This window comes from Arachis hypogaea, chromosome 9, assembly GCF_003086295.3.
Source record: "Arachis hypogaea cultivar Tifrunner chromosome 9, arahy.Tifrunner.gnm2.J5K5, whole genome shotgun sequence".
NCBI classification, from domain to species: Eukaryota; Viridiplantae; Streptophyta; class Magnoliopsida; order Fabales; family Fabaceae; genus Arachis; species Arachis hypogaea.
This window is the reverse complement of record NC_092044.1, coordinates 105,837,590-105,865,202: the sequence shown is the minus strand read 5'-3', so window position 1 is coordinate 105,865,202 and position 27,613 is coordinate 105,837,590. Positions and strand designations below refer to the sequence as shown.

The 27,613-nt window shown below is 32.5% G+C and overlaps 1 protein-coding gene across 2 annotated transcripts; it reads left to right on the top strand.

Annotated features, from left to right (window-relative positions):
* The first annotated feature begins 19,737 nt into the window (after positions 1-19,737).
* On the top strand, positions 19,738-24,698 carry LOC112711496 (protein BTR1). Of its 2 annotated transcripts, none has more exons than XM_025764167.3 (8): positions 19,738-20,224; positions 21,254-21,492; positions 21,589-21,695; positions 21,980-22,173; positions 22,767-22,894; positions 23,912-24,007; positions 24,094-24,155; positions 24,282-24,698. In XM_025764167.3, the coding sequence occupies exons 1-8, from the start codon at positions 20,137-20,139 to the stop codon at positions 24,376-24,378; spliced, it is 1,011 nt and encodes a 336-aa protein (XP_025619952.1). In that variant the 5' UTR covers positions 19,738-20,136; the 3' UTR covers positions 24,379-24,698. The 2 variants fall into 2 exon arrangements, with proteins under 2 accessions (XP_025619952.1, XP_025619953.1); XM_025764168.3 differs by having other exon boundaries at positions 19,792-20,224; positions 22,830-22,894.
* The last annotated feature ends 2,915 nt before the right edge of the window (positions 24,699-27,613 follow it).

Below are 27,613 nucleotides of genomic sequence, written 5' to 3'. Positions count from 1 at the left end.
AAATTCTCATTTGAAATGGACTCTAAGTGTTTCATTCCTTCTCTCCCAGAGTGCAAGCTGGCAAACAACTTCAATCTCGCATCCAAGCTATCAGTACAGCGAACAATGTTGTTGTCGCCGCTCATATGGAAACTGAAGTGATTACTAAATATTGATTTGGAGAAAAAGTTGAAGGAAGCGATCGAAGTGGTGGACAATGTAGTCATGGAGATGGTGATGATGATGGCGAGTCTTAATAAATTGGACTTACTGTCTAGATTCATGAAATCCATCGAAGATGACAAGTACTTGAGAGACATAGTCATTAATTTTAATTAGTATGAATTGGTTGAGAACAAGTTGAAAATTTTTCTTCTTGTGAACATTAAAGTTACAGAGTGTGCATTGTGTAGCTTGAAGTTGTAGTGTTAGACTATTAGGGTTATGCGAGATATGATGGAAATTGGAGGAGAATAGTGTCGTTTTCGAATAGAAGGGTCAAGATCATTTTGTCCCTTGTTAGCGAGTTGCCAGGGACTATTTTGTCCTCCATTAGAGTTAACGGAATAGAGGATCTAAACAACTGATAGAGTTAATTGTTAAAGACTAATCGAGTAATTAATTTTAGTTGGGGACTAAAGTGTCTGATCTGAAATTCTTTGGAAATCAAAATAGATAAATAATTGAAAAAATATTAATTACAACCAAAATTTTTGTCAGATTTTCGATATCCAACGATAATTATACTTAGGGTTGAATTTATCATTAGATTGTATCTGACAAAGAAATTATTTACGCAAATATATTACTGTCAAATTTTAGAATTTTTGCAAACATTTTGAATATTACTATCAGATTTATTCCATGCAAATAGAATCTCAGCTTTATGAAAGTCCAATGAGTTTATCATTGAATTATCGGGCTATAATGATAACAATAAATAATTATATAATTTTTAAAAAAATAAAAAAATAGTTACCATAGCAAAAGCATCGAGTCCTCTTGCATAACATTAAGGCTGTATTTGATTTTAAAAACACGATACGATAAGATATTGAAAATAAGACCCAAAGAATAGAGATACAAAAATTAATATTTTTATATTTTGTTCAATAATAAACTGAATATAAGATAGAATAAATAATTAAAAATTTAATCTAGCTTTATTTTTTCTTTCACACAAAATTTAAAATAAAAAATATAATTATAAAAAATATAATTATAAAAATTTAATAGTAATAATAAAAAAAATAATTGTATCTTTATTTAGTGTCTCCTAAAATATAATATCTCTATCTATGTTTTACCTGTCAAGTATAATTTTATCTCTGTATCCGTATTTTAGTATTCTATCATTGCAAATAATGTAATTTGAGTTCCAATAAAATACAATGACTTAAAACTTGTCAACATTTAAAAAGAAGAGGCCGCAATGACAAGATAAATCGTGGTATTCTAGAATGAACTTTCTCATCCAAATTGCTATTCTCATAACTAATTTAAATCTATTCATTGTCATAATCTGAGTCTTTCAAGAACTTAACACCAAAATTTAGTGGAGTTAGCAATTTTGATTTCTTTCACTTAACACCAGAATTTAGGTGATTTACCAATTTTATTATTTTACTTACGGCTTGATCTGCCTAAAAACTCGATAATTTAAACATAAAAATAAAAAATTACTAATAATATCCACAAATTTAATGCAAAATTTTATCACTTATTGTACTATAATCTTTTCAAGGTAATTAAACATATCATGAGCATATTTGTCATTTTTAACCATAACACTTTGTATTGCACACTTCAATTATCATAAAAATAAAAAATTGATATTCCTATTTTTTTTATGTACTTAATTTTGCATATCTTATACTCACCAGAACAAAATTTTTAAGATTCGATCAAAGACTACAACGCCAAAATATGCATAATTACAGAATTATTGTATTGAAAATATACACTATTGTTGTTTCGTCTTGCATTCAAATAAAAAAACAATTATTATATATTTAATAGTTATTTTGGGCAAATTTGGAGTTTAAAATAGGTAAAATAATAGAAAATTAGACTCAATTGTTAGTATTAACACTGTGTATTTACAAGTTACTCATCTTTTATCATTATTTATGTGAATTTCACAATTACTATCTAAATTTTAAAAACTTGTTTTATTTCTCATTTTCTTTTGCGGAAATAAGGAACAAATTTTAGCCAATTTTTTCACTAGCTCTTGTAGCGAAAATTAGTATATATATCTATGTGATGTACATACAAGAATTATTTAATTTATATTTTTATTAGTATTTTTTAATTTAATTCTTTATTGTTAATTTATATAAAAATTATTAGGAGCTATAATTCATCTTTTTTATTATTATCTTAATTTTTAAATAAAAAAGTTTTGCATTTTTTATTTTTTAATATTTAAAAATATATATTTAAATTCTTACCCATTTAATTACTAAGATGATAAATTAGGTCTTTTAATAATTATTCATCTTTTATTATTCTAAAATGATATTATTTGTAAATTTTATTTTTTAATAAATATTTGATTAACTAATTTAAACAATGAGATATTGATGTATATTTTTATTTGCAAATTATATTAATTAAAGTTAATATATAATAAAAGAGATATACGTATACTAGCATCTTTAGCATCAGAATACTACATGTTGTAAGATAATACTAGTATATGTATTCTTGTGAGGCACGAAAAATATTTACTTAATTTATGCTTTTATTAGTATTTTTTAATTTTATTCTTTATTATTTAATTTATATAAAAATCATCAGGAGTCGTAACTCGTAAGTAATCTTTTAAATTATTCTCTTATTTTTAAATAAAAAAAAGTTTTTTGTATTTTTTTATCTTTTTGATATTTTAAAAAATAATATATATTTAAATTCTTATTCGTTTAGGAGGATAAATTAAGTCTCTTAATTATTATTCATAATTTATTATTCTAAAATAAATATTTTTTAATGGATATTTAACTAATTAATTCAAACAATGAGGTGTATATATTTTATTTATAAATTATATTAATTAAAGTTGATACTCAATAAAAGAAAGATATAAATTAGATTTATTAGAATGATTGATAATTAGTAAATTTTTAGTCATTATATATTAATTTTTGTACAATTTCAAAAAAAATATTTTTTTTTAAATATTTTGAGAAGAGAAAAGTATACATATTAGTATCAGAATGCACCATGTAAATATTTTTTAATGATATTATTTGTAAGTTTTATTCTTTAACGGACATTTGATGACTAATTAACTCAAATAATGAGATGTATATATTTTATAATAAATAATGTTACATATTCAAGTATTTTTATTAATTAAGACCAACTAAGTTGATTTAACATTAGCAAAAATTAGTTATGAGTAGCATTACTAAAAGTCTTATTGTTTAACTAAGTTAAATTTGATTTATAAAAAGACTTAGATGTGTAGCATTATTTATATTTTATTTACAAATCATATTAATTAAGGTTGATACACAATAAAAAAAAGATATATATTAAATTTAGGGTAAAAAACCATAATAAGCCAACTGGCTAAAAAAATTACGTAAATACGCCAAAGCAAAAATCGTTTCAGCAATAAGCCAGATCGCATTTTTATATAATTCGAACCAAGTTGGTTCGAACTCTATTTGTTAGTAAATCGAACCAGGTGAGTTCGAATTAGGGTTTTTTGATGGTAATAAATCGAACCAGCCTGGTTTGAATTAAGAATGAAGGTAATTCGAACCATGGTGGTTCGAATTATAGAGAGAGAAGGTTTCCTTGTAATTCGAACCGGGCTGGTTCGAATTACAGCAATCATAGTTCGAACCAGGCCGGTTCGAATTAGTGTGAGACTGAGCTGTATATATATGGTTCCAAACGTGAGTTAGTCTCATTAGAGGGAGTAGGATGGCTAGTGAGGAGAGTTTTGTGGTTTTGGTGCACCACAGAGGATTTGTTAATAGAAAAACTCGTTCCAGAGTAAAGTTCATAGATAAGAATCCTCTATGTATTGTCATAACATCTACGACGAGTTATGATGACCTTGTTAGCGCTGTACTAATGAAGCTCGGTCTGGAGGGTGCGAAGCGGGTAAAGAAGTTTTTCTATCGCATTCCAGTCACGGTGCTACAGAATACGGTGAAGTATGATTGCTTCACGATTAATAATGATGTGGACTTGCAAGTAATGTTTCTTTGTCGGCGGCAGTTTCCGGAGGTGAGGACACCGGAGTTGTTGGCACGGCTGGTTGATGTTGTATCCAGCTCCGGCGGTTCGAACAGGAATACGAACACTGTAGCGAATCCAGCAGGTTCTAGTTCCCGGCCTGCCGTTGCTTCCTTGTCCGTCCCTGTGTACGAACCAGTGGTCCAACATGTCGCCTCCCCATCTTTCGCTGTTGACCTCAATGGCACCGAAGGCGACGAGGTAGTGGAAAGGGAAAATTTGCCGAACGCTTTAGTGGGAGTTGCACCTGTTGGCGTAGGAGACAGTCTTTTGGACGATGAAGAAGAGGATGACGTCGAGCCGGATATGATTGATGATGATAGCGCTGATGATATTGGAGCGACTGGGCCTGCATTGGAGGTAGGTGGTTCTAGCTCTGGCACACAGCAGTATCCACCACATTTTTCCTCGTTGGACTTGGACGCCATGAGACATGAGGGGGTTTTAGGGCATGCTGTTGGATTCGGAGCTAGAGATGCGGAAGGGACTACTGGTCTGACAGAGTTCCAGGTTGGTCAGCAATTCCAGGATAAAGATGAGGCCCTTTTAAGTGTGAAGACTTACAGCATCCGGCGAGGGGTACAGTACAAGGTGGTGGAGTCCGATCACCGCCGGTATGTGGGCAAGTGTTCCGAGTTTGGGAATGGGTGCACATGGTCGATTCGACTGAGTCTCCGGAAGCGCAAGGGCATTTGGGAGGTCAAACGGTACAATGGACCTCATACTTGCCTGGCCACATCCATCTCGAGTGACCACAGGAGTTTGGATTATCATGTGATTTCGGCGTTCATTATGCCAATGGTTAGGGCTGATGCATCCGTGAGCATCAAGGTGCTCCTGAACGCCACGGCAGCGCACTTTGGTTTTAGGCCGACTTACCGGAGGGTTTGGATGGCGAAGCAGAAATCTATTACCATCATATACGATGACTGGGATGAGTCCTACAACGACCTGCCTAGGTGGGTGTTGGGTGTGCAGCTGACGATGCCGGGTAGTGTTGTCGTCCTTAAGACGACCCCGGTTCGAGTTGGAGGACAAGTGGACGAGTCTCAAGCGTACTTTCACAAGCTTTTCTGGACTTTCCCGCCGTGCATCGAGGCATTCCGTCATTGCAAGCCGCTAGTGAGCATTGACGGCACACATCTGTATGGGAAGTATGGGGGGACGTTGCTCATCGCGATTGCACAGGACGGGAACTCGAACATTCTACCTGTCGCATTCGCACTAGTAGAGGGTGAGAATGCGGAATCCTGGACATTCTTTCTCTCGCACCTTCGACAGCACGTGACCCCGCAGCCCGGTCTGCTGGTTATATCGGACAGGCACAACGGCATCAAGGCTGCGCTTGAGGCCCCTGACGGCGGTTGGCTACCGCCATCTGCGTACCGTGCATTCTGCATACGACACGTAGCGGCTAATTTTGCCCTAACCTTCAAGGGCAAAGACGCTAGAAGGCTACTAGTGAACGCGGCGTATGCGAAGACCGAGGTTGAATTTGATTACTGGTTTGATATCCTGCGATCTGAAGATCCGGCGATGTGTGAGTGGGCGAACCGGATTGATTACTCGTTGTGGACTCAGCATCGTGATGAGGGGCGGAGATTCGGTCACATGACGACGAACATGTCCGAGTGTGTGAACTCTATCCTGAAGGGGGTCAGAAATCTCCCTGTAGCATCCCTGGTGAAGGCAACATATTGTAGGCTTGCGGAACTGTTTGTTCGCAAGGGGAGAGAGGCTGAGGCCCAGATGGGAACAGGACAACAATTCAGTCAGCATTTGGTGAAGTGTATTGAGGCCAACATGAAGACGGCCAGGTGCTTCACGGTGACGCTCTATGACCGGGATAACTCCGAGTTCACTGTAGCAGAGACCACTCCGACTGGTTCTTTCTCCTTGGGTACTTACAGAGTATCCCTTGCCTCTCGGACATGTGACTGCGGGTACTTCCAGGCTCTTCATTTCCCGTGTCAGCACGCACTTGCATGCTGTGCATACTCACGGGTCACCTGGACCTCTTACGTTCACAGCGTCTATCAGATTAGCTCGGTGTTCAATGTGTATCGGATGGGATTCACACCTCCGATCCCGGAGGGCTTCTGGCCACCTTACGACGGGCCCACGGTGATTCCAGACCCTGACAAGAGGCATGCCAGAGAGGGTCGTCCTAGATCCACTAGGATACGGACGAATATGGACGAGGCGGATCCGAATCGGCCAAAGAGGTGCGGCCTATGTCGCCAACCCGGACACACACGACGTAGTTGCCCACAGGTTGGAGGCTCGTCTCAGACAGGACACCATTAGTATGCATGTTGTTAGTGTTAGCATTATCTACATTAGTGCGCATCTTGCTAGTCTTAGAGTTATTTAGATTATTTCCCATGTTGTTAGTGTCAGTATTATTTACATTAGTGCACATGACTTTTAGTTTGATTGTTGCGAGTAGTAATGAATATGGCTTCTTTAATTATGTATTTTTTTCTTTAAAGTTCAATCATGTATGATAGTGGTTTGTACTTTTTTTGTTATGTTATAGTCTGTTTACCTATGTTTTTTTTTAATTTGTGTTCTGGGACATTCATTTTGTATGATCAATGAATCTTGAAACAGTTTAGTGTTTATTTTTTCTTATTAAATTGTGTCCGGGTTGGCGATATAGGCTGCATCTCTTTGGCCGATTCGGATCTGCCTCGTCCATAGATACACAGCTCAGTCAGTCTCACACTAATTCGAACCGGCCTGGTTCGAACTATGATTGCTGTAATTCGAACCAGCCCGGTTCGAATTACAAGGAAACCTTCTCTCTCTATAATTCGAACCACCATGGTTCGAATTACCTTCATTCTTAATTCGAACCAGGCTGGTTCGATTTATTACCATCAAAAAACCCTAATTCGAACTCACCTGGTTCGATTTACTAACAAATAGAGTTCGAACCAACTTGGTTCGAATTATATAAAAATGCGATCTGGCTTATTGCTGAAACGATTTTTGCTTTGGCGTATTTACGTAATTTTTTTAGCCAGTTGACTTATTATGGTTTTTTACCCTTAAATTTATTAGAATGATTTACAATTAATAGAATTTTAGTCATTAAACATCAATTTATGTATAATTTCAAAGAAGATAGAGATATAGGCATACTAGCACCAGAATATGCCACGTCAATATTTTTTTAGCTAGAATACTACTTGTTGTAAGATAATGATAACACAATGATATTATTTGTAGATTTTATTTCTTAAGAGATATTTGACTAATTAATTCAAATAGTAAGATGTATATATTTTATTTACAAATCATATTAGTTAAGGTTGATGCACAATAAAAGAAGGATATAATTATATAAATTAGATTTATTAGAATGAGTGACAATTAATAGAATTTTAGTCATTAAATGTCAATTTTCATATAATTTTAAAAAATATACATTCTTAAAATATTCTAAGAAGAGAGAGATATGATTTTGACACTAAAATGTGCTATGCTAAATTTTTTATGTCAGAATGCTACCCATTATAAGATAATATAATATAAATAAATTCTATCATATTCTTTGTAAAGTAACATATAATTTACCATGTATGATGTGTCACTTTTTAATTGGTTATTAGGTTAACTATGGTTAGACTATTTTATAATTAAATTAGTTTTTAAAATTGGTAATTATGCAATTTTTTAAAGTATTAAAAATTGAAACATGGCTTTTTCCTCAAATCATTTCCAGAAGATGTATCCTAACCCTCTGTAATGATTTTCGGTGTTTCGCTCCTCCCCCATTCTTTCATCCTCATCGCGCCTCCCAAGCAGCACTGCCTTGTTGATTGTAATCAAATTATAAGCCAACTGAATAACTAAAAAAAAACTTATAAGGAGTTTCAAGAACGCAGAGAAGAGAGAAAACCAATCTGTCTAAGCACGACGAAGCATATTCTGGCCAGAAGTGACAGTAGCGGCAGACGAAGATGCGATGACGAGAAACAAATCGGAGCAAGGAGACGCGACGACGTAGAGCATGGGAGCCATAGATGCGACGGCGGAGTGTTGGAGACGCACCGGAGCTGGCGAGACGAATCAGAGGAGCCGACGATCGTGATTTCTGGACTCTGGAGTTCGGCCGTTCGAAACTTTAAGAGAGGCTGACTAGTGAGGAAGAGTTGCAGAGTGACATTAAGAAAGAACGAGGAAGAAGAATTTAGAATTAGGGCCACCGTTAACGTGATTTGGAAAATTAAAAAAAATCAGTTTCTAATCTTTTAATAAATTATACATTTGCCCCTTTTAAAAATTTAATTACAATATAATCTAACTATGGTTAAGATCGTAACTCAAATTAAAACCAAATATTCAATTAAGATGTGACATATCATAGGGAGTAATTTACATGTTATTTTAAGGAAAGTTGGGTATAATTTACCATATAATATAATGATATTATTTGAAGGCTTTATTTCTTAATGAATATTTGACTAATTAATTCAAATAATAAGATGTATATTTTTAATTGCAAATCATATTAATTAAGATTGATACAAAAATATATATATTAGATTATTCAAATGATTGATAATTAGTAGAATTTTAATCATTAAATATCAATTTTTGTATAATTAATTTTAAAGAAGATATTTTTTTCTAAAAAATTGTGAAAAAAATAGGTATACATACTAGAACTAGAATGCACCACATTAGCAATTTTTTGTGTGTTAGAGTACTATGAGTTATAAGAGAATATAATGATTTTTGGCGACAGAATACTATGCGTTGCAAAATAATATATAAAAATATAATATTTTTTGTAGATTTTAATCCTCAATGGATATTTGACTAATTAATTTAAAGAATGAAATGTATATATTTTATTTGCAAATCATATTAGTTAAAGTTGATATACAATAAAAAAATATAAATTAAATTTATTAAAATATTTGAGAATTAGTAAAATTTTAGTCATTAAATATCAATTTTTGTATAATTTTAAAAAAGATATTTTTAAAATATTCTTCAACACGAAAGATATGCATACTCGCACCAGAACGCGTCACGTTAATATTTTTGGATTCAGGTTTCCAAAATTAATTAAGACTCTGGCAAAACATGAAAGTTTGGATTTATTAACTTGGATATATATTTTTTGTTTATATCATGTCTTGGGTTTTGATTTGATTTCGGGTAATGCATGTATATAGTGCTTATGCAACCAAGTTGTAACATATGCCTTTGCATGTACATTCAAATGTGAAAGGGATATATAGTTACTTATGATAATTTTATCATGTGCTGTTCTACATGTTTTATATATGTCCTATCATATAAAATTTCTTATTTGAACCGCATGCATTATTATTAATTTATATTGCACCTGTTTAGTCACTTAATTATACGCATGACATAGATTTTGGAAAGGCATGTCGCTTCCAATTATCTCATTTTAAGCCTATTGCTTTTTTCTTTTACGAGCTTTAGCATGTATATATTATTGCTATACGTGTCTGAATATTTCTTGAATTATTTAATGCTCTTGAATTTTTGTTTATTTTTACATTTTGATAATAGTATTAAGTGATATTATTAGTGATACCAAGTTTATTAAGATGTCTAGAATAAGTTGTTTCACGAAAAAATCAAAGATAGACTCAATATGTCAGCAAATGCAAATAGGATCTGCTGCAGCTTTTTCTGTGTCCCAAATAAATGGCCTAATTTCCTCCTCTGGTGGTACTGGTGCCGCTCCGACCTCATCTTTACGTCCCTTTCGACCGCCCCGTATCAAACCACCGCCTCCCATAAATAGTGCTCAATACTCGGAACCACCTGATGAAGACTTAGACCCAAAGGTAGATGAGATAGATTCTTTTGAGTAACACGTTTACAACCTGTTTGCTGCATCAAAGGCTCTGAAGCGTAAGAGACGCAAGACCATCGAATTTTGGGATGTTAAAACAATTGGTATACAATAATTTATCCCATGTATAACTTTATGAGTAATTTCTTTATGATTTCATTGCATCTTGGCTATAGTGGTTACTCACACACACTAATTATGATAAACAGAGTCCGATGGGACAATCAAGCAACTTCATTTAAGTGTGAGAGAAGCTATGAAGCCACCTAACGGTAGAAAGATCGTACCGAGATTCAACAATAGACTGCAACCAGTTGGAAATGAAGCTAGTATACTAAGCGGCGTTGTCGAAATGCTGGGATCTGACTACACCAAATTTTCAATCTGCGAGAAAGACTGGAAAAAGGTTCGCTCTAGGGACAAGATATATAATGAATGTGTAAAGGTAAATTAATATTTTTATGTAAAGTTCCGAAATCTTAATTCGACGCCTACCAACAATTTAATTCTATTCTTGCAGGAATTGTTCCATTTTGAAGAAGATAATGGAAGAATTATCAAACGTACAATATTAAAAATGCTAGGAAGGGTTTGGAAGGACACGAGGAATCATTTGTATCATTACTTTTAAGATGAAGAGCTAACCCTTGAACAAAATATTAGAGGCCGTCCACCGGGAATTACTGCAGATCATTGGAGATGGTTTCTTGATTATCGCAACAGTGATGAAACAAAGGTAATGTATTTTTATCTCAAATTTAAAAAAAAAATCTATTTATGTCATATTGAGTTAGTAAAAAATAGTGTCTAGTAGCTCTTATGTTTGATGGGATAACAGGAGAAGTGTAGGAAAAATGCTGAGAATCGATCGAAGCAGTTATACACTCATACCGGCGGATCGAAAAGTTTGGCAAGGCTCGAAAAAGAAGAGGTAATTTACTCTTAACCTACTTTTTGAACATTTTCTACGTAGACCTATTAACTATTTAAGCTATATTGTTGCAGTCGAAACGACAGGGGTGTCCAATTAGTAGGGGAGTTGTTTGTCTTAACGCACAAACGATCTAATGGATCTTATCTCCATGATGCAGCCCGGGCTATTGGTGTGAGTAATGTGTTGGAAATCGCTATGTTGTTTCTCATAGGTTTTGTTTGCTAAAACTGTGTTCAAAGTATGTTTGGTTAGCAATTAGCTAATAAATGATTTTGTTCGCTTATCTAATTGTGTAGGAAAAAATTGCGAAGATTGAGCAACGTGATGAATCATCTAGGCTGTTGTCTCAGAATGATTCACTTGCTCAAGCTCTTGGAAAGGAGCACCCAGGTAGAGTGCGTGGCATGGGAATCGGACCGACTACTAGTCAAGTGTTCGATTCGAATTCAGCTCAACCAATTATTGGAACTCAAATGGAGGAGACCCAAAGGGTGTTGCTTGAACTACAAGCAGAGCTGGCGGCTGAGAAATTAAAAAGGAAGGCAATGGAGAGTGCTCTAATGTGTCTAGTTCGAGGGCAAGGTGGGGAGCTACCACCAAATGTGGCTGCATGGATAAATTCATTAGAGGGACAGAGTAGAGAGTGAATCTAAGGATTTGAAATTTATTCTTTAAGCTAAATATACACTTTTTTATTGTTGATTATGCAACTTTTAGTAAGAAATACACTTTATTGATATTTGGATTTAATGAATAATTTTATCAATTTTGATTTTTATTCGTTCACCCATCAATTTATTCATTCAGTTAAAAAATAATTAAGTTTTCTAATATCAGAAATTTTTTTATAAATAGCCAAAAAAAATAATACGGTAATTAAAAGAGCGCTGATTGCCAGTACAAAATACAGTCATTTTGCGGTTTAAAATGAATGAATAATTTAAATTTTTGGGAAAATCGGATAGCGGCGGTTTGGAACCGCTGCGGAATACATTTATAAAAACACAACGGTCAACAGAACAAGAGTAGTTCAAAACCGCCAGAAAATGCATTCGAATTTTCTATTGGCCAAATAGCGGTGATTTCAAACTGCCGCTAAAACAATCGACGCCAATCAAGTAGTTTCCTAGCGGTTGTGCTAGCGGTTCAACAAAATCGCTGCAAAATCAAATGTCCACGCCCTATACAACAATGGTTTTTGAACCGCTGTGCAAACCGCTACTAAGCGGTGGATTTGCTATAGTGATTGTAAGATAATATAATATAATGATATTATTTATAGACTTTATTTCTTATAGAGTATTTGAAAATCCCTTAAATTCAATTTCCACCAGAATTGAATTGAATTTCAGCATTTAAAACAAAAAAAAGGGTTTAAATAGAATTCAATTCTATTATTTTCTTCCAAAATCAATTCTTATCTAATTGGATATAATTTAAAATTTTATTTTATTAAAATTTCACTTAAAATATAAAATATCTAAAATATATATGTGATCTAATTTTTTTTTACTCATTTATTTTTAAAATTTTCCATCTACCTTTCAACGCTATCTTCACTCTCTTTTTCTCTTCTGTACAGATGTGTTTTAGCTCCTTTTCTTTCGTATAGACGTGTTTCATCGATAAAGTATATATATTTCTTTGTTTTATCGGATGTGTATTGCACTTAAATAATATCACATTTAAACTTTTAACATATTGCTCTCCTTTCCTTTTTGTAGATGTGTATTATTTTATGAGAATTTATATACATCTAATATAATTTATATAAAATTTATGTGAATATATATATATATATATATATATATATATATATATATTCAAATGCTTGTAGATAATATGAATGAATTTGACAAAACAGAAATTGTAGCTTTAATTATTTATGCAGGTTATTTAGTTTGTATCAATATAGAAGGCAGCGTATATCTCCAATTGAAAGACTAATCATTCAAACACAGCGATATAAATATATAATAGAGATTACGTACGAGATGAGTTGATAGTTCAATTAAAAATACATTATAACTCATGTTCTATTTATAATACATATGAGTTATGATATTTTTAAAAGATTAGTTGATATATTTTATAGAAGAGAACTTCTTAAGAATATCCGATATATAACTATATTGAGGAATAAATTACAAAATTTTTGTCTATTTTAAGTGGTCAAACAAGTATTCGAACAAATTTTTTTTTGGTCGATCTATTGAAACAGTCATCAGTCATCATTTTATCAAATTTTTAAAGTTATAATAATACTTAAAAGATTAATTTTTAGTTCAATCAAATAGTACAGTTGTTCCATCAGAAATTATTTATCAAGATTCTATTCATATTTGAAGGTAATTTTTTTAAAATAAAATTCATTTATTATTTTTATGTATATTTTTTATATTTTTAAATAGTCATATCACTAATTTTTGTTTAAATTTTTAGAATTGTGTCGGTGTTATAGATAGACACATATTCGTGATAAAATTTTAAAAGATGTATCAAAATATAGAGAAAGAAAAAGTTACCCGATAATGAACGTATTAGTAGCTTGTATATTTGACTTAAATTTCTCCTATGTAATGTGTAAATTCTGCATAATTAGTGAATAATTAGCTAATAAATTAATTATTAATAAAATTAAGAAATTGAATCTATAGTTTAATGAAGTAGAAATAATTAAAATTTGAATTTTGACACTAATTTTAAAATTTTTGGCTCAAAAAATGAGTCAACGGGCCAAACTAGTTAGACCGAATCCAAAGCTCATTATATAAAAATCCAAAACAATATCTATTCCCTCATTTTTCCATGGAAGCATGCTGAACACAAGGGAAGGGGGGAGGTACGCCAAACCCTTGCCAAAAAATTCGATTTCACTTATTTTTCAATCTGGAGCTCCGATTGACGAGCTGTCAGCGACCATGTGTTTATCTTGAAACTCTCTACAAAATTCACTGAATAATTTGGTAAGAATCTAGTGATTTCTCATTCAGCCACTCTTTTCCTAATTTCGAAAATTTGAAGTTTTAATTTTGAGAGATTATGTGATTTTGGTATTTAGGATCAAATTAGCCTTGTGAATTTATCGGGTATTGTCCCGAATTTTTGCGGTAAGGTGAAAAACCATTAACTCTTGTGAACCATTAATGATTATGAACCCTAGTTTGATTTTTGTGATATTTATGTAGAATTAGAGTGAGATATATGTTTTGGAGACAAATTCGATGATATCGGTGACTAGAAAGCGAACCAGGTTGGGTTTCTTTCACTGAGGATTCGGAGCTTTGAACACTTGAAGAACGGAGATAATTGAGGTGCTTCGACATTAGGGAGGAATCACCTAAGGTATAGTTTTGGTTTCTCGTAGATAATATATAAAGTTTCGTGAAAACAGAGGTTAAATGACTATAGAATAGGTTGAAAATATGTGAATATGTTAATGCTTAATAATCTTGATGTAAATGTGGAATTATATTGAGAATGGATTGATGAATGATGATTTTGTTGTTTGATGAGTTTGGGGTTTGATGATGATAATGCATAATGATGAATAATGAATAATGTTGTTTGATCTTTGGTTATGTGGAGTGGAAAATTGGTATAAATGAGTAATTGATGCAATGGGAAGGTAATGGAATGGTAGTAGACCTGTTCTATACATGGTGAGTGTTGTTTTAACCAATAATGCATTGGTATTGAGTTGAAAACTTGGTAAAAATAGAGGTTGATAAATTTTGAGAAAAACTAATTTTTTATCGAACTTTGGCAAAACATAACTCGACTTTCGTACCCCCAAATTTGTTTTGAATGAAAATTGAATCCGTGAAGTTTATGCTGTTTGAAAAATGGACTAGAAACAATTTTTAACGAAAAATTTATGTGAGTCAGAAGTTCGAAGTGTAAAAGTAGTTTCTGCATAACTTAACAGCTTTTTACGAAATTTGAGAGGCATGCGTACAAGACACACACACGCGACACGACAATTTTGTTCTGTTCAGACCTCTCGCATACGCGGGTGTGTACATGTGTACGCGAGAGGTGAATTTTGCAAGCCATGTACCCGTAACATGGCATGCGCATACGGGACCCTATTTTGGAAAATATTGCATTTTTGTAATTTAAACATGATTTCAAACATGTAAGCCTCTATTTTTACTCTCTAAGGTCCTAATACTTAGTTCTAATTTTGGTGAAAGGGGAGAACCTTGAGAGAGTATTAACTTGGAAGTGAAAAAAACTTGACAAGTGGTGAATTATGATTGATGATTGACTTGAGAGTGAATAAATGTTTGATTGAGATATCTGGATAGTAGCAAGGATTATGGTTTGTCCCGCTTGCTCTGAGTCAGTGATTGTGACGCCTATGTAGTAGAAGCAGTAGTGAATTATTCTATTTGCTCCAGGTTGAGTTTGTAAACACCCGCCTAGGTAGTAGCAGTAGTAGTGGTTACATCACTTACTCTGAGTTAAGCGGGTAGTAGCAAGTGGGTTGTAACTCAGTCCCATTTGCTCCGGAATATGTGTTTCTGTCCAAGGTTAGCTACTAGGACATATCAGGTTGGCTATATAACCGATAGATGATATTATTAGTCATAAGGCAGGCATTCATATATGCATTTTTTTGTTTTGTTTGAGTTTGTATTACTTGAGTTTGCCTACTTAATAATCTATGCTTATCTGCTATGTGTTCTATTTTTAGTAACTAAAATCTATCTGTATTTTCTTTGTATGTATTATATGTCTGTGCAACTGAGAGTTCCCTTGTCTAGCAGAGGAGTGACGAGGGCAGTTCCACCAGAGTTTTAGAGAATTGGAAGAAAGTGAGAATTAAGGGGTTAAGTTAGAATTGGATTAGAGCCTAAATGCCTTAGATAACTTACCTTATTTATGGTTTTAAAATCTAACTCTAAGTTTTAAATTTGAGTGTCGGAGTACTAGGATTATCTATGGCTTTTTTGAAACCTTATATATTATTTATGTGGGCACCATTACCATGCTGAGAACCTCCGACTCTCATTCCATACATATGTTGTCTTTTTCAGATGCAAGTCGAGAGGTACCTCGCTATCCGGGAGTTTTTTTTTTTTTTTTGCAAGCGAAGTCGGGTTGATGTATTTTGCTTTTGGGATATATATATATATATATAAATATATGTTTAGACTCTCCTTTGTGTATGTTTCACTTTTGTACCTCTTAAATGCTTGATGGAGAACCAGTGTTCATTTTGAGTATTTTGGAACTTGGGATTGTATATATGTATGTAAATATTCTCCGGTCAGCCTTAGTTTCGCAAGTTGAGCCCAAACCTTGAATATTTTGTATCCTTTGATACTCCACTCTTATTATATATATGTATCTTTATTTTTTTTCGTATGCAAGTTTTTGTTCACGCGAGTGATACGCTTTTCTTTTTGCGACTTGTTGCTTAAACTTTCTTTCAAGGCTCCTCAAATATAACTTCCTTTCAAATATACTATGTATATATTTATTATTTTAGAGGTCGTAATACCTCACCACTTCTGTTTCACAACTTAATTGTAAAGTTCTGTATGATAGAGTGTTACATAATGTCTGAGTGGAAGGGCTTGGCTTCAGATTCACGAATTTTAGATAATACACTTAGTAGAGAAGATAATCTAATTGTTCCTCAAGGTATTAGTTTTTTAGTAATTTTTTTAATTTTTAATAAATATTCTTCTAATATTAGTTAAGCAAATAGTTTATATTCTATTTTTAGGTAAATTTTACTTAGCAGATGCTGAATATATGCTAAGGTCTAGTTTTATCACTCCATATCGAAGTATTCGATATCATTTAAAAGAATATTCATGACATCTTCTTAAAAATCCCAAAGAGTTATTCAATTTAAGACATTTATCATTCTCCAATGTAATTGAAAGAGTTTTTAGAATTGTGAAAAATAAATTTTCTATCATAAGAGAGATGACTAGATATGATGTAGACAATGTGAGCGAAATTATTATAGATTATTACATTCTGTGTAACTTCTTAATGAATTTTGATTCAGACTTCTAAACTATTTGAGGCAATTCGTAATTTGAGTGCATAAGATGATAAATTTTTTGAAATTGTTAAGCGGCTTGTTGAACATTTTACTTTTATTGATGTCTTCTTTGAATGTCCAAAAGAGTTGCATTTAGAATAGTTGCGCGACAAGTTAGGTTGGTTTCATGCCTAATAGTTTCACAAAGTTTACGTGATTTTTAAAATAAACTTTGAGTGATATTTTGTGTTTTTTATTTTGACAAACAAATACTTATGTTGCATGAATTTACTTTTGTTAAATTTTGAATTAAAATATTTGTGAGTTGTTAGTAGATAATTTAGTTTATTTTTTGTGTCGATGACTTTACTGATTATAAACTCTGATTTTGGTCTTCTACATATTTTATAAGAATGAAAAATAATATTTTTTATTTTTCAAAAGAAGTAAACAAATTTTAATTAAAGAAAAATTTAATTTAAAAATACAATTTTAATTATTTCATATAATTTAATGAATAAATATATTTTTTATTTAAATATAATGTTAGATTAATAAAGAATAAAGGTATTTACTATAAAATCTTAATTTATTTAATAAACATTCTAAATATTAGAATTCAATTCAATTCTATAAATTTATTAATTCATTCTAAACGTTAAAATTCAATTCAATTCAAATTGAAAATTAATTTTTAATAGAATTCAATTCAATTCTATATCATTAAAAATTTTTAGACAAATTATTAATGAATATAAGAATAAATAATTTAAACAATAAAATGTATATTTTTATTTGTATATCATATTAATTAAAATTAATACATAATAAAAAAGGAATATATTAAATCTATTAAAATAGCTGATAATATGTTAATTTTTAAAATACCTAGAAAAATAGTTGATAATTAAAAAATACTTTTTTAAAATATTTTAAAAAGAGAGATATATATTAGTACTAAAATATATTATGTCAATAATTTTAATATTAAAATACTATATATTGTATGATAATATAATGCTAATGATAATGATGGGGAATTATTTTTAGTTTAATTTTCATGAGCAGCAAAAATGGAAACAAAATTTAACCAATTTTGTTGCCATTGTTAGCAGAAATGCATAACAAGATAATCTTACTTATTTTTTGTGGCTAAAAAAAACTTGGATATAAAAGTAGAATGAGTGTTATATTTTAATATAGTAATTTTTGGTGTTTTTTAAAACTATGGAAGATACATGAATGGATCCGTGTTTAAAAATTTTTTAAAAGTTTGGAATACACAAATCGGATCCACGATTTGTGCTGAAAAAATTAAAAAATTTTGGTGTACATAAATCGAATTGTTTAATTTATAAAAATTAAAAAATTTTGGAGTACACACAAATCGGATGTACTCTAAAATTTTGTATACCTAACAATCGGACGGTCCAATTCTATACCTCTTAAAAATTAGACAATCCAATTTATACATTAAATCATTTCATATTTTTAAAAAATATCACAATATATCACAATTTAAAAAAAGTACAATTGTTACTCTAATATTAAAAATAAAAAAGAGATTTTTCGCATGTAGTGGCAAAAAATCTAATAGTGCTTAAGATAAGTAAGTTTCTCTAATTTGCTTAAATTTAAATAAATTAGTAATTTTTTTAAATAAAAATTTTAAAATAATACTTTTTTTTATATATAAAAATAAAACCTTTGGGAGTAGCTGTGATTTTTTCAGGGCGCAGTGAAGATTTTGAATAAAAATATCCAGGAAAAGAGAGAGACACGACACACACATGCCTTGACACCTCAACACAACCCAACAGTTCCGCAAAGCTATACCAATTTTTATTTATTTATTTATAACGAAAAATTATAAAAAGAATTTTAAAATTTATTATTTTTGTTATTATTTAATTATTAATTTAATTTTTTAATCAAATAATTTAATTACATATTTTACCTATTTTTAATGATCAAAACAATAAATTCTATAATCCTTTCGCATATCTCATTTATTATTAGTAAAAACTCAGGTGCAGTCGACTTCACGTGAAGTTGATAATTGAGAATTCATCTAAAGACTTTCAACTATCAACTTCACATAAAATCGATTGAACTTAAGTTTTCATCTTTATTATTAGGGAGCCATTCAGATAAAGACGCATAAAATGTCTTTTTTTAAAGATGTTTTTTAATAATTAAAATTTAATATATATAATTGATTAAATTATGTTATTTTTATCAAAATTAGACTAGACAAATTGATTTAACCGAAAAAACAGTGAATCAAATATTTAACTGGTTTAAATTAATATTATTTTTTTATAAAAAATGACTACAATACCCTTATTATAAAAAATAATTAAAATACTCTTATTTTATATATATATATATATATATTAATTTTAAAAATTCTAAATCCTAATCCTACGATAGAAAAATAAAGAACTAAAATTTAGGATTTTTAAAATTAATATATATAGTAGAAGTATTTTAGTAATTTTTTATAATAAAATATTGTAGTCATTTTTTATAAAAAATAATATTAATTTAGATCAGTTCAAAATTTAATTCACTTTTTTTTGGTCAAATTAATTTGTCTAACCTAATTTTGACAAAAATAACACGATTTAATTGATTATAAGTATTAAATTTTAATTATTAAACAATATCTTTATAAAAAAATATTTTTAGCGTGTTTTTCTGAGTGAGTTCCTTATTATTATTATTATTACTACTACGAAAATAAAAAGAAAAAAAAAAGAAAAATAAAAAAAGCGATAGATGTTTGGATATGTAGCAACAGCTATTCACACACTATCACCTCCTTCTCCTTCTCCTCTCTTCTCTTCTTTTCTCTTCTCTGTTCCCACCACTCTCACTCCTCCATTTCTCTCTCTCTCTCTCTCTCTCTCTCTCTGTGTTATAACAGTTTTGAATTCCTTAACCCAATGCTGTGAAACCCTCTCTCTACCTCGCTCTTAAATCTCATTTCGAAATCCTCTCTCTCTCTCTCTCGCGTATTCAAAGAAGAATAGGTTTTGGTTATCAGCTTCGGGGAAGAGGAAGAAGCAGAGAAACAGCAACAAGAAGAACAAGAAGAAGAGGAAGGAGAAGGGAATGGAGTCGACGGAATCTTCATACGTGTCGTCGCCGGAAGGGCCAAGGAAGCACGCCTCGCCGCCTCACCAATCCCCTTCCCTTGAAGGTACATCTCGATCCCGATCTGCTTTCTCTCTCCATGCTTCTGTGCCCTAATGTAGGTCAGGTTCAATGTATCTCGCTTATGCTCTTCTAACTTCTAAAGGTCAACACCTTCCTTTCGTAACCCTAATTGTTGCACTACGCGCCACTAATCACGCTACCTTTCCTCAGATTCACTGTTTTCATTTTTTATTTTTGCTATGTTATCCTGAAAATGAAAATAAGAACAAAAATGCATAGCTGCTTTTTGAGTGGATTTGATTTTGGGTTTTACTTATTTCTTATCTCTCTGCTTTGGTCTTTAGATTTAAGTGGATATGCTTATATTCAGTTGCATAGAAGGATAATATGCTGTTGCTTACCAAGTTTTATTGATGGCAGAAACTAGGAGAGCTTATTTATTTATTTGTTTGTTTATTCATTTATTTTTTGTTCCTTTGCTCATTTTGTTTTCATTCATTAAGTTTAAATTTCGAGGGAGCTAATGAAGGTTTCCCAAATATACTCCATTTTGGTCAAATTTGGAGTTCTTTTGGTTTGAATCTAGTTAGGCCACTTTCGGCATCTCATTACCGATTTAGCACACAACTGGAACTAACTCTTACTTGGCAGTATTATATATCCTTAACATAAGTGTTCTAAAATTCTCTGGGTTGAGCTTTTTAGCTCAACTTTTGCTTAAATAAACCGGATATTCTGGTTCTGGTTGTTATTATTTTGGCTAACATTGATTGAAGATTTGGTTTCCTTTTATTATTCTTATTATGCAAGTGGGAAGTAGTTTTGAAGTTTTTGCAATGATTATGTTGTACATAGTGGTAGTTGAAGGGAAGCATTGTTGGTTTTTTTTTTCCCCTCATAAGATGAGGCAAGTTGTTTCATATATAGAATCTGGTCAATTGAAGCTTAAAATTATGTTCGATAGTTTTTCTGTCTTGTTGCATCCAAAAGTTATACTCTTATTTGTAAATATGTAAATGTCTTAATTGTTTATTTATTTAATATTATATGACATTATGTTGATCACTTGCAGATTCCGCAGAGAAGCCAACATATGTTAGGTTTCTTGTATCAAACTCTGCAGCTGGTTCTGTTATTGGAAAGGGTGGTTCAACCATCACTGATTTTCAGTCACAATCTGGGGCACGAATCCAGTTATCACGCAACCATGAATTCTTTCCTGGGACTACTGATAGGATTATCATGGTATCTGGTGGAATAAATGAAATCCTAAGAGCTGTTGAACTTATTCTGTCTAAGTTGCTCAGTGAGGTAATTTATGATGTCAATTTGATTGGTAATGAAGAGAATGAAAACTTGTATTACAATTTCCTGTTTTCCTGAAAGTTATTTACCTTGTGTCATTAGCTTCAAAGTGAGGATGAAAATGATGCTGAGCCAAAAACAAAAGTGAGACTCATTGTTCCAAATGGTTCTTGTGGTGGTATAATTGGCAAGGGAGGTGCTACCATTAGGTACTATTGCTTTTCCTCATTAAGTTATCTATTTACAATTTTTTAAAATATGTACAGATAAAAGTAGTTGTTGATACTATCATACTACTATGTCTTAATTTATGATTCTGGGTGTATTGTGATTTCATGTGGTTCTTTGGTGTTCCAGCTTTTATTTCCCCTTGCTCTCCCTAAATTATGTCAGAAAAGAGAGAGTTCTTAATTGTAGGACCCTTTCTCTTTGTTTTTAAATTACACATGATTGGTGATAAAAGCTTAGAGCATAAATTCTTGCCTTTGGTCAGGTCATTCATTGAAGAATCTCAGGCTGGAATTAAGATATCTCCTCAGGATAATAATTATTACGGACTGAATGATAGGCTAGTGACACTGACAGGAACTCTTGATGAGCAAATGCGTGCAGTTGATTTAATTGTTTCTAAGTTAGCTGAAGATCCTCATTATTCGCAGTCCATGAACTCTCCATTTTCATATCCAGGTTAGTGTTCCGAATTAGTACCTTGGATGTTATTCATTCTTACATGTTAGTAATCTGTATGTTTATAATGTATATTTTGGAGTTGGAGGGCCTAATAGTAAAATATTGAACTCTCCACTGTCCATGTTTTGTGTGTATGGGTTCCCATGATTGCATGAAGTTAGTATATGGAAGCATTGCCTCAAACCATAATATCTTTCCCTGCTATTGTAGGATTATTTCTTTTTGTATAAGATTATGGGTTTGTAGGCACTTTTTTATTTTTTTTTCCTTCTCAATGAACTTGTCCCATCTGCTTCTCTACTACTATGTTGTGTACTTATACATGGAGATATGTAGAAGATAGTTATGGCAAAAGTATGTTCTGCTTATAGTTTTGTATATTGAGGTAAAAATGGAGTTAATATAGTTTAATCATCCATTTTTAGAGGAATGCTCATCTTTCTATATTATATTAATTCCCTTGTTAAATTTTCATTTCAATGAAAATGAAGATATTGAAAATGTTTTATGATGAGTTAATTTGGTGCTAAATTTGTGATGAGCTACTTTGGTGAGTTTAATGCTAAGTATAATATTGTTAACTGACATAGGTGTTTACTTTTCGGGTTATCATGGTGTTCCATATACATATGTGCTTCCATCTGTTGCACCAGCACCATACAATGCAGCGAACTACAGACCAAATGGTGCTGCTGGAGGAAAGTTCCAGAATAGCAAGGTTCTTTTGTTCCATTAATTTAGTATTGTTATTGTTTTGGATTTTCTACTGAGTTAATAATAATAATATAAAAAAGGGGAAGATGTTGAATTCCCTTTTCTTGTTCTACAGGATGCCGATTAACATGCATGTTGTGACTTGTGACAAATGAAACTTTTAACAAAAAATCAAGTGTTTTTTTTATCCTGGAATTACTTATTTAATTCTTCTCATGAATTATCATTCTCAGTGTTAACATGCTTAGCTTCTTATAGTTTGTGTGCTAAGGTGGTTGAATAGACATACATGAGAAGATAAGAGTAGGAGTTATTATTCTTGCTTAGATTAGCATCCATTGGGTAGAATATGATTGGTTTGATCATTTGAATCATAGACCAATGGAGGTCCCAGTGAGAAAAGAGGACCAGGTTAAACAGAATTCAGTCAAAACTTGAAAGGGTTTGTGATGGAATACTAGAAGACATTTTAAGAGAAACTTAAAGAATTCCTTTTTGTTTGGGTTTTAGCTTTTAATGAAAATTATGGTTTTGATAATGGCGGATCCAATGGTTTCAATATGATCTGTTTATCTAATTTTACTTTCTTCCCGCAATTGTGATAATGAGAAAACTAAATTTTTGCAGCACTAGACAAGGATCTAATATCACATATATAAGGGGAACTACCACTGAAGCACATTATGTGATGGCATCTTGCATTTTAAATGGAGGAAGTCTTAAAAAAATAACTGTCAACACTGCATTGTTTAGTATACTAAGAACAGTATGAAACTTAGTTATAATGCATGCTTAATATAGTACTGCTGTTGTCTTGAGATTTAGTTGATGAGCTTTATGAAATCCAGTTTCATGTGAATAATTTTTTTAGATTATGATTTTGGCAATTTGAAAATTATGGCCAAATCCAAGCATGCTATCATGGGATTATAGGACCTGTAGTCAGTAGTGAATTCCTCACATCTTCATCTGAAGGTGAATTGGTGATGTCTGAACTGACAGAGTTCCTGTTGTTCTCCAGGAGGACCGGAGTAACTCGCTGACCATTGGTGTTGCAGATGGCCATATAGGATTGGTTGTTGGTCGTGGCGGAAGGAATATAATGGATATTAGTCAGGTTTGTCAATGGCTGGGAGTATTACATGGCTTACAGTGACTAATTAATTAAGAAACTAACCCAAGTAAGTCTTAACTTTTTTCCAGGTTAGTGGGGCAAGGATAAAGATATCAGACAGAGGAGATTACATATCTGGGACAACAGACAGGTAGGATTTTATTCTATCAAGGCTTTTTTCACCCTTAATATCCAGAATATAAGCCAGATCAATGATCAAATGTCCAAAATAATTTCCTTTACCAAAATGCTTTACACTACTTTCCTTATTATACAGGAAAGTTACTATAACGGGTTCCCAGAGAGCAATACGTACAGCTGAATCTATGATAATGCAGAAGGTTGCTTATGCTTCTGAGAGGGTTCTTGAGTAGAATAGGGTAGTTTGCATGCACTAGTCTGCTTCTAGATGCGTAGTGAAACCTGCTTGCTAATTGCTTATACATTTGCTGAATTTTTGGGATTTGTTTACATTATTTCTCATCATATGATATACTCTGGGAGATCTTTATTGTAGCGAGAGGCAGGATTTTTTTTTTTTTTTTTGTTGAGAGCGGTCTTATAGGAATTATTCTCAAACCCTGTCAGTTTAAGATCGATTGGAAAGGGCATTATTGCCTTTTCCAAGTGTAGTATTTAGAACTATATTCTTTTGTTGTAAGTCAACAGTAGCTAATATCATATACGTTCTGTATCTTCATCTGTTACTGGCCTGAGATAGGATTTGAGAAAATTTATTTGCTGTCATAGAAATTGAGTTAAGAATTTCACTTGCGAGTTACCGTCATGTATTTCTTATTCATGATCAAGCTGTGGCTAGTGTTATTATTATTATTTTTTGTGGTATTGTGCATTGTGGGTAGTGTTATTTGAACATAGCTGTTAATTGTACCTTTTTTGGTCATGGATTATTGTACTTCGTTGATGTGCCATCTATTATTATTAATGGGCTTGATGTTGGCCCAAATTATGATCATGTTCATGAAATATTTGCCTTGGTTGAATGAGTGCCTGCACTACCAATCAATATCGTTGCATCTTTGTTGTGTTTTAAGACTGATAGACTGATAGCTTTTCTATAGGAGCCCTATTGGAAATAATTCAATAAGCATGTTTGCCATTTGTATATTTTATTTCAAAAAGCCCGAGAAACAAGACAAGACATAATCACGGGTTTCTAAGATAAGGTCCAATAACTGACAATCTTCTGTGCTCTTTTGTGGTGGTTTCATTGTGATTGTGAGGATGCCAAAAGTGGTGGCTGTTTAGGATCTTGTAACGGTTGAATTTCTTTGCTTGTGCAAGACTCCAAGTCTCTTTTTAACGCTTTGCAGGCACAAGCATGCGAAACTGATAAAAAATGTTCATCAAGCTTTTTCAAAGTTGTGGCGGGGTCCTCATGGCCGAGCCATAGTGGCGGAAAAGAGTTGTCTAAAGTAATTTTAATATGAATGATTCTAACATTACAACGGGCAAATCTTGTCTTTAGTTCACAGTTTGAACTATAATTTGAATCATTACCGTGTGTTTGGAGACTTCAAAAATTGGGTGTATTTTCTTGTCATTAAAAGTTGGGTTAAACAGGTTACAATGAAATAGTTTTTCATGAGTATGGTTTCGTCCCAGTTATTTAGATAAAAAAAAGCATTCAACAAAAAAAAAAAAATAGCAACTTTATCCTATTAGGTAAAGTTGACCATTGTGTTTTATTATGTATAATGTAGTTTTTTATGCGTTAGTTATTTATGCTTTAGTATTCGTGCATACATTTGACTGAGAGCTATTTAAGAAAAAAAACCAGCATAAATATTATTAGCAAATGATTTTTTGGTACCCCGGTAAGTAGTATCATCATAAAAACAATAGAAAAATAAAAATGATGGACCTGTAGGTCTGCAAATTATATAGTTATGTAAAACAAATGTCTGTCATTGTAAACCAGCCTTCAGTGTCCCACATGCGTTACATTGCTGAGCATAAGTACAGTAATTAATTATCATACCAAGGAAATAATAATGTAAAGGATTTAGGACACATATTAGCTAAACTTCTTTTTCGAACCAAGAAATGAGAGTGCATGCTTGCTGAAATTCTGAAATAATAAATGTACGGAACATTTCTTTTCAAAGTCATAATTAAATAGAAAAGCTACTCACAATGAGTTACTATAAAGTTTGTAGTACTTACTTGGGTTGAATTTTGATCTGTTCGATTTAAAAACTACATGAAACTATTATTGAAACAACTTTTCTCCTTTGATAATAATAACTAGTACTGTTAATAAGTATATATCTTTAACAATGACAATACGTTAATATATATTCTTTGATCACATCAATTTTTTAAGATAAAAATAATCAAGACAAGAATACTCTAGAAAGGAGGAAGAGGATCGGAGAAGAGAAGACACAATTACAGAAATATTATTGTTAATGCCATGCTTGATAACATCACTAACAACGAAGGGTAACTAAATATTAACACTACCATGCATGCATGAAGAAGGATGGCCATGAAACCACCCTATAGTTTATTTTTGGAGATCACATATATGAAAACCAACATAGTTTGAATGCAAATTAAACCTAATCAAAACAAAACCTATTTCGTTTAAATACATTTTAAAAACTGATTTATATTTTTAACCCTTCATTTAATTTGTTTAAGGAGACTCACCCTCATCACCACCTCCACTACCGGATCCATAGCCGGACCCACTTCCGTAGCCGGAACCTCCATTATTGCCACCGCCGCCACCACCTCCTCCTCCTTTTCCACCGCCACCGCCACCACCGTTTCCTCCAATGCCACCTCCTTGGCCATAACCACTTCCTTCACCATAACCAGAGCCATAGCCGGAGCCACCTAGGCCTCCACCACCTCCTCCACCTCCACCTCTCCCACCTCCTCCACCGCCGCCACCACCTTCACCTTTTCCACCACCAGAGCCATATCCTGATCCATACCCAGACCCAGATCCATAACCTGATCCATATCCTCCTGAACCACCACCACCACCTCCACCACCTCCTCTGCCGCCGCCACCACCTCCTCCTATTGCTCCACCACCATATCCTTCTCCTCCACCAGACCCATAACCTGATCCATATCCAGAACCCCTTCCAAGATTGCCACCACCGCCGCCTCCTCCGCCACCACCACCTCCTCCTCCTCCACCACCACCTTTTCCACCACCTAAGAAGCTGTCTTTCACCCTAGCAGCAAATGCTATGTCCACAATGAACAAAGCAATGAAAACAGCTCCAATAACCTTGGAGCTTGCCATGATCTCTAACACTATATGTCTCTCTACACTTCAACAAAGAGAATGTGACAGTATATAGGAGAATTTACGATATGAGTATGTCTATCAATTAAGCTTGATAAAAGACTATACAATATAATGTATTATTGTTGTTATTATTTCACCGCTTGAGGCATGAAGCAAGAACTTATTGGTGCATGAAAGTGTGAGGCATGGGACACTATATATACACATTGAAAAGGTGACTTCTAGTAGGTTCGATTAAGCATGTGTTAGGTCCATTATAGATATCATATGATATATTTCTGAAGGAACGTGTTGTGAGGGATCTCTTAGTGGTGGAG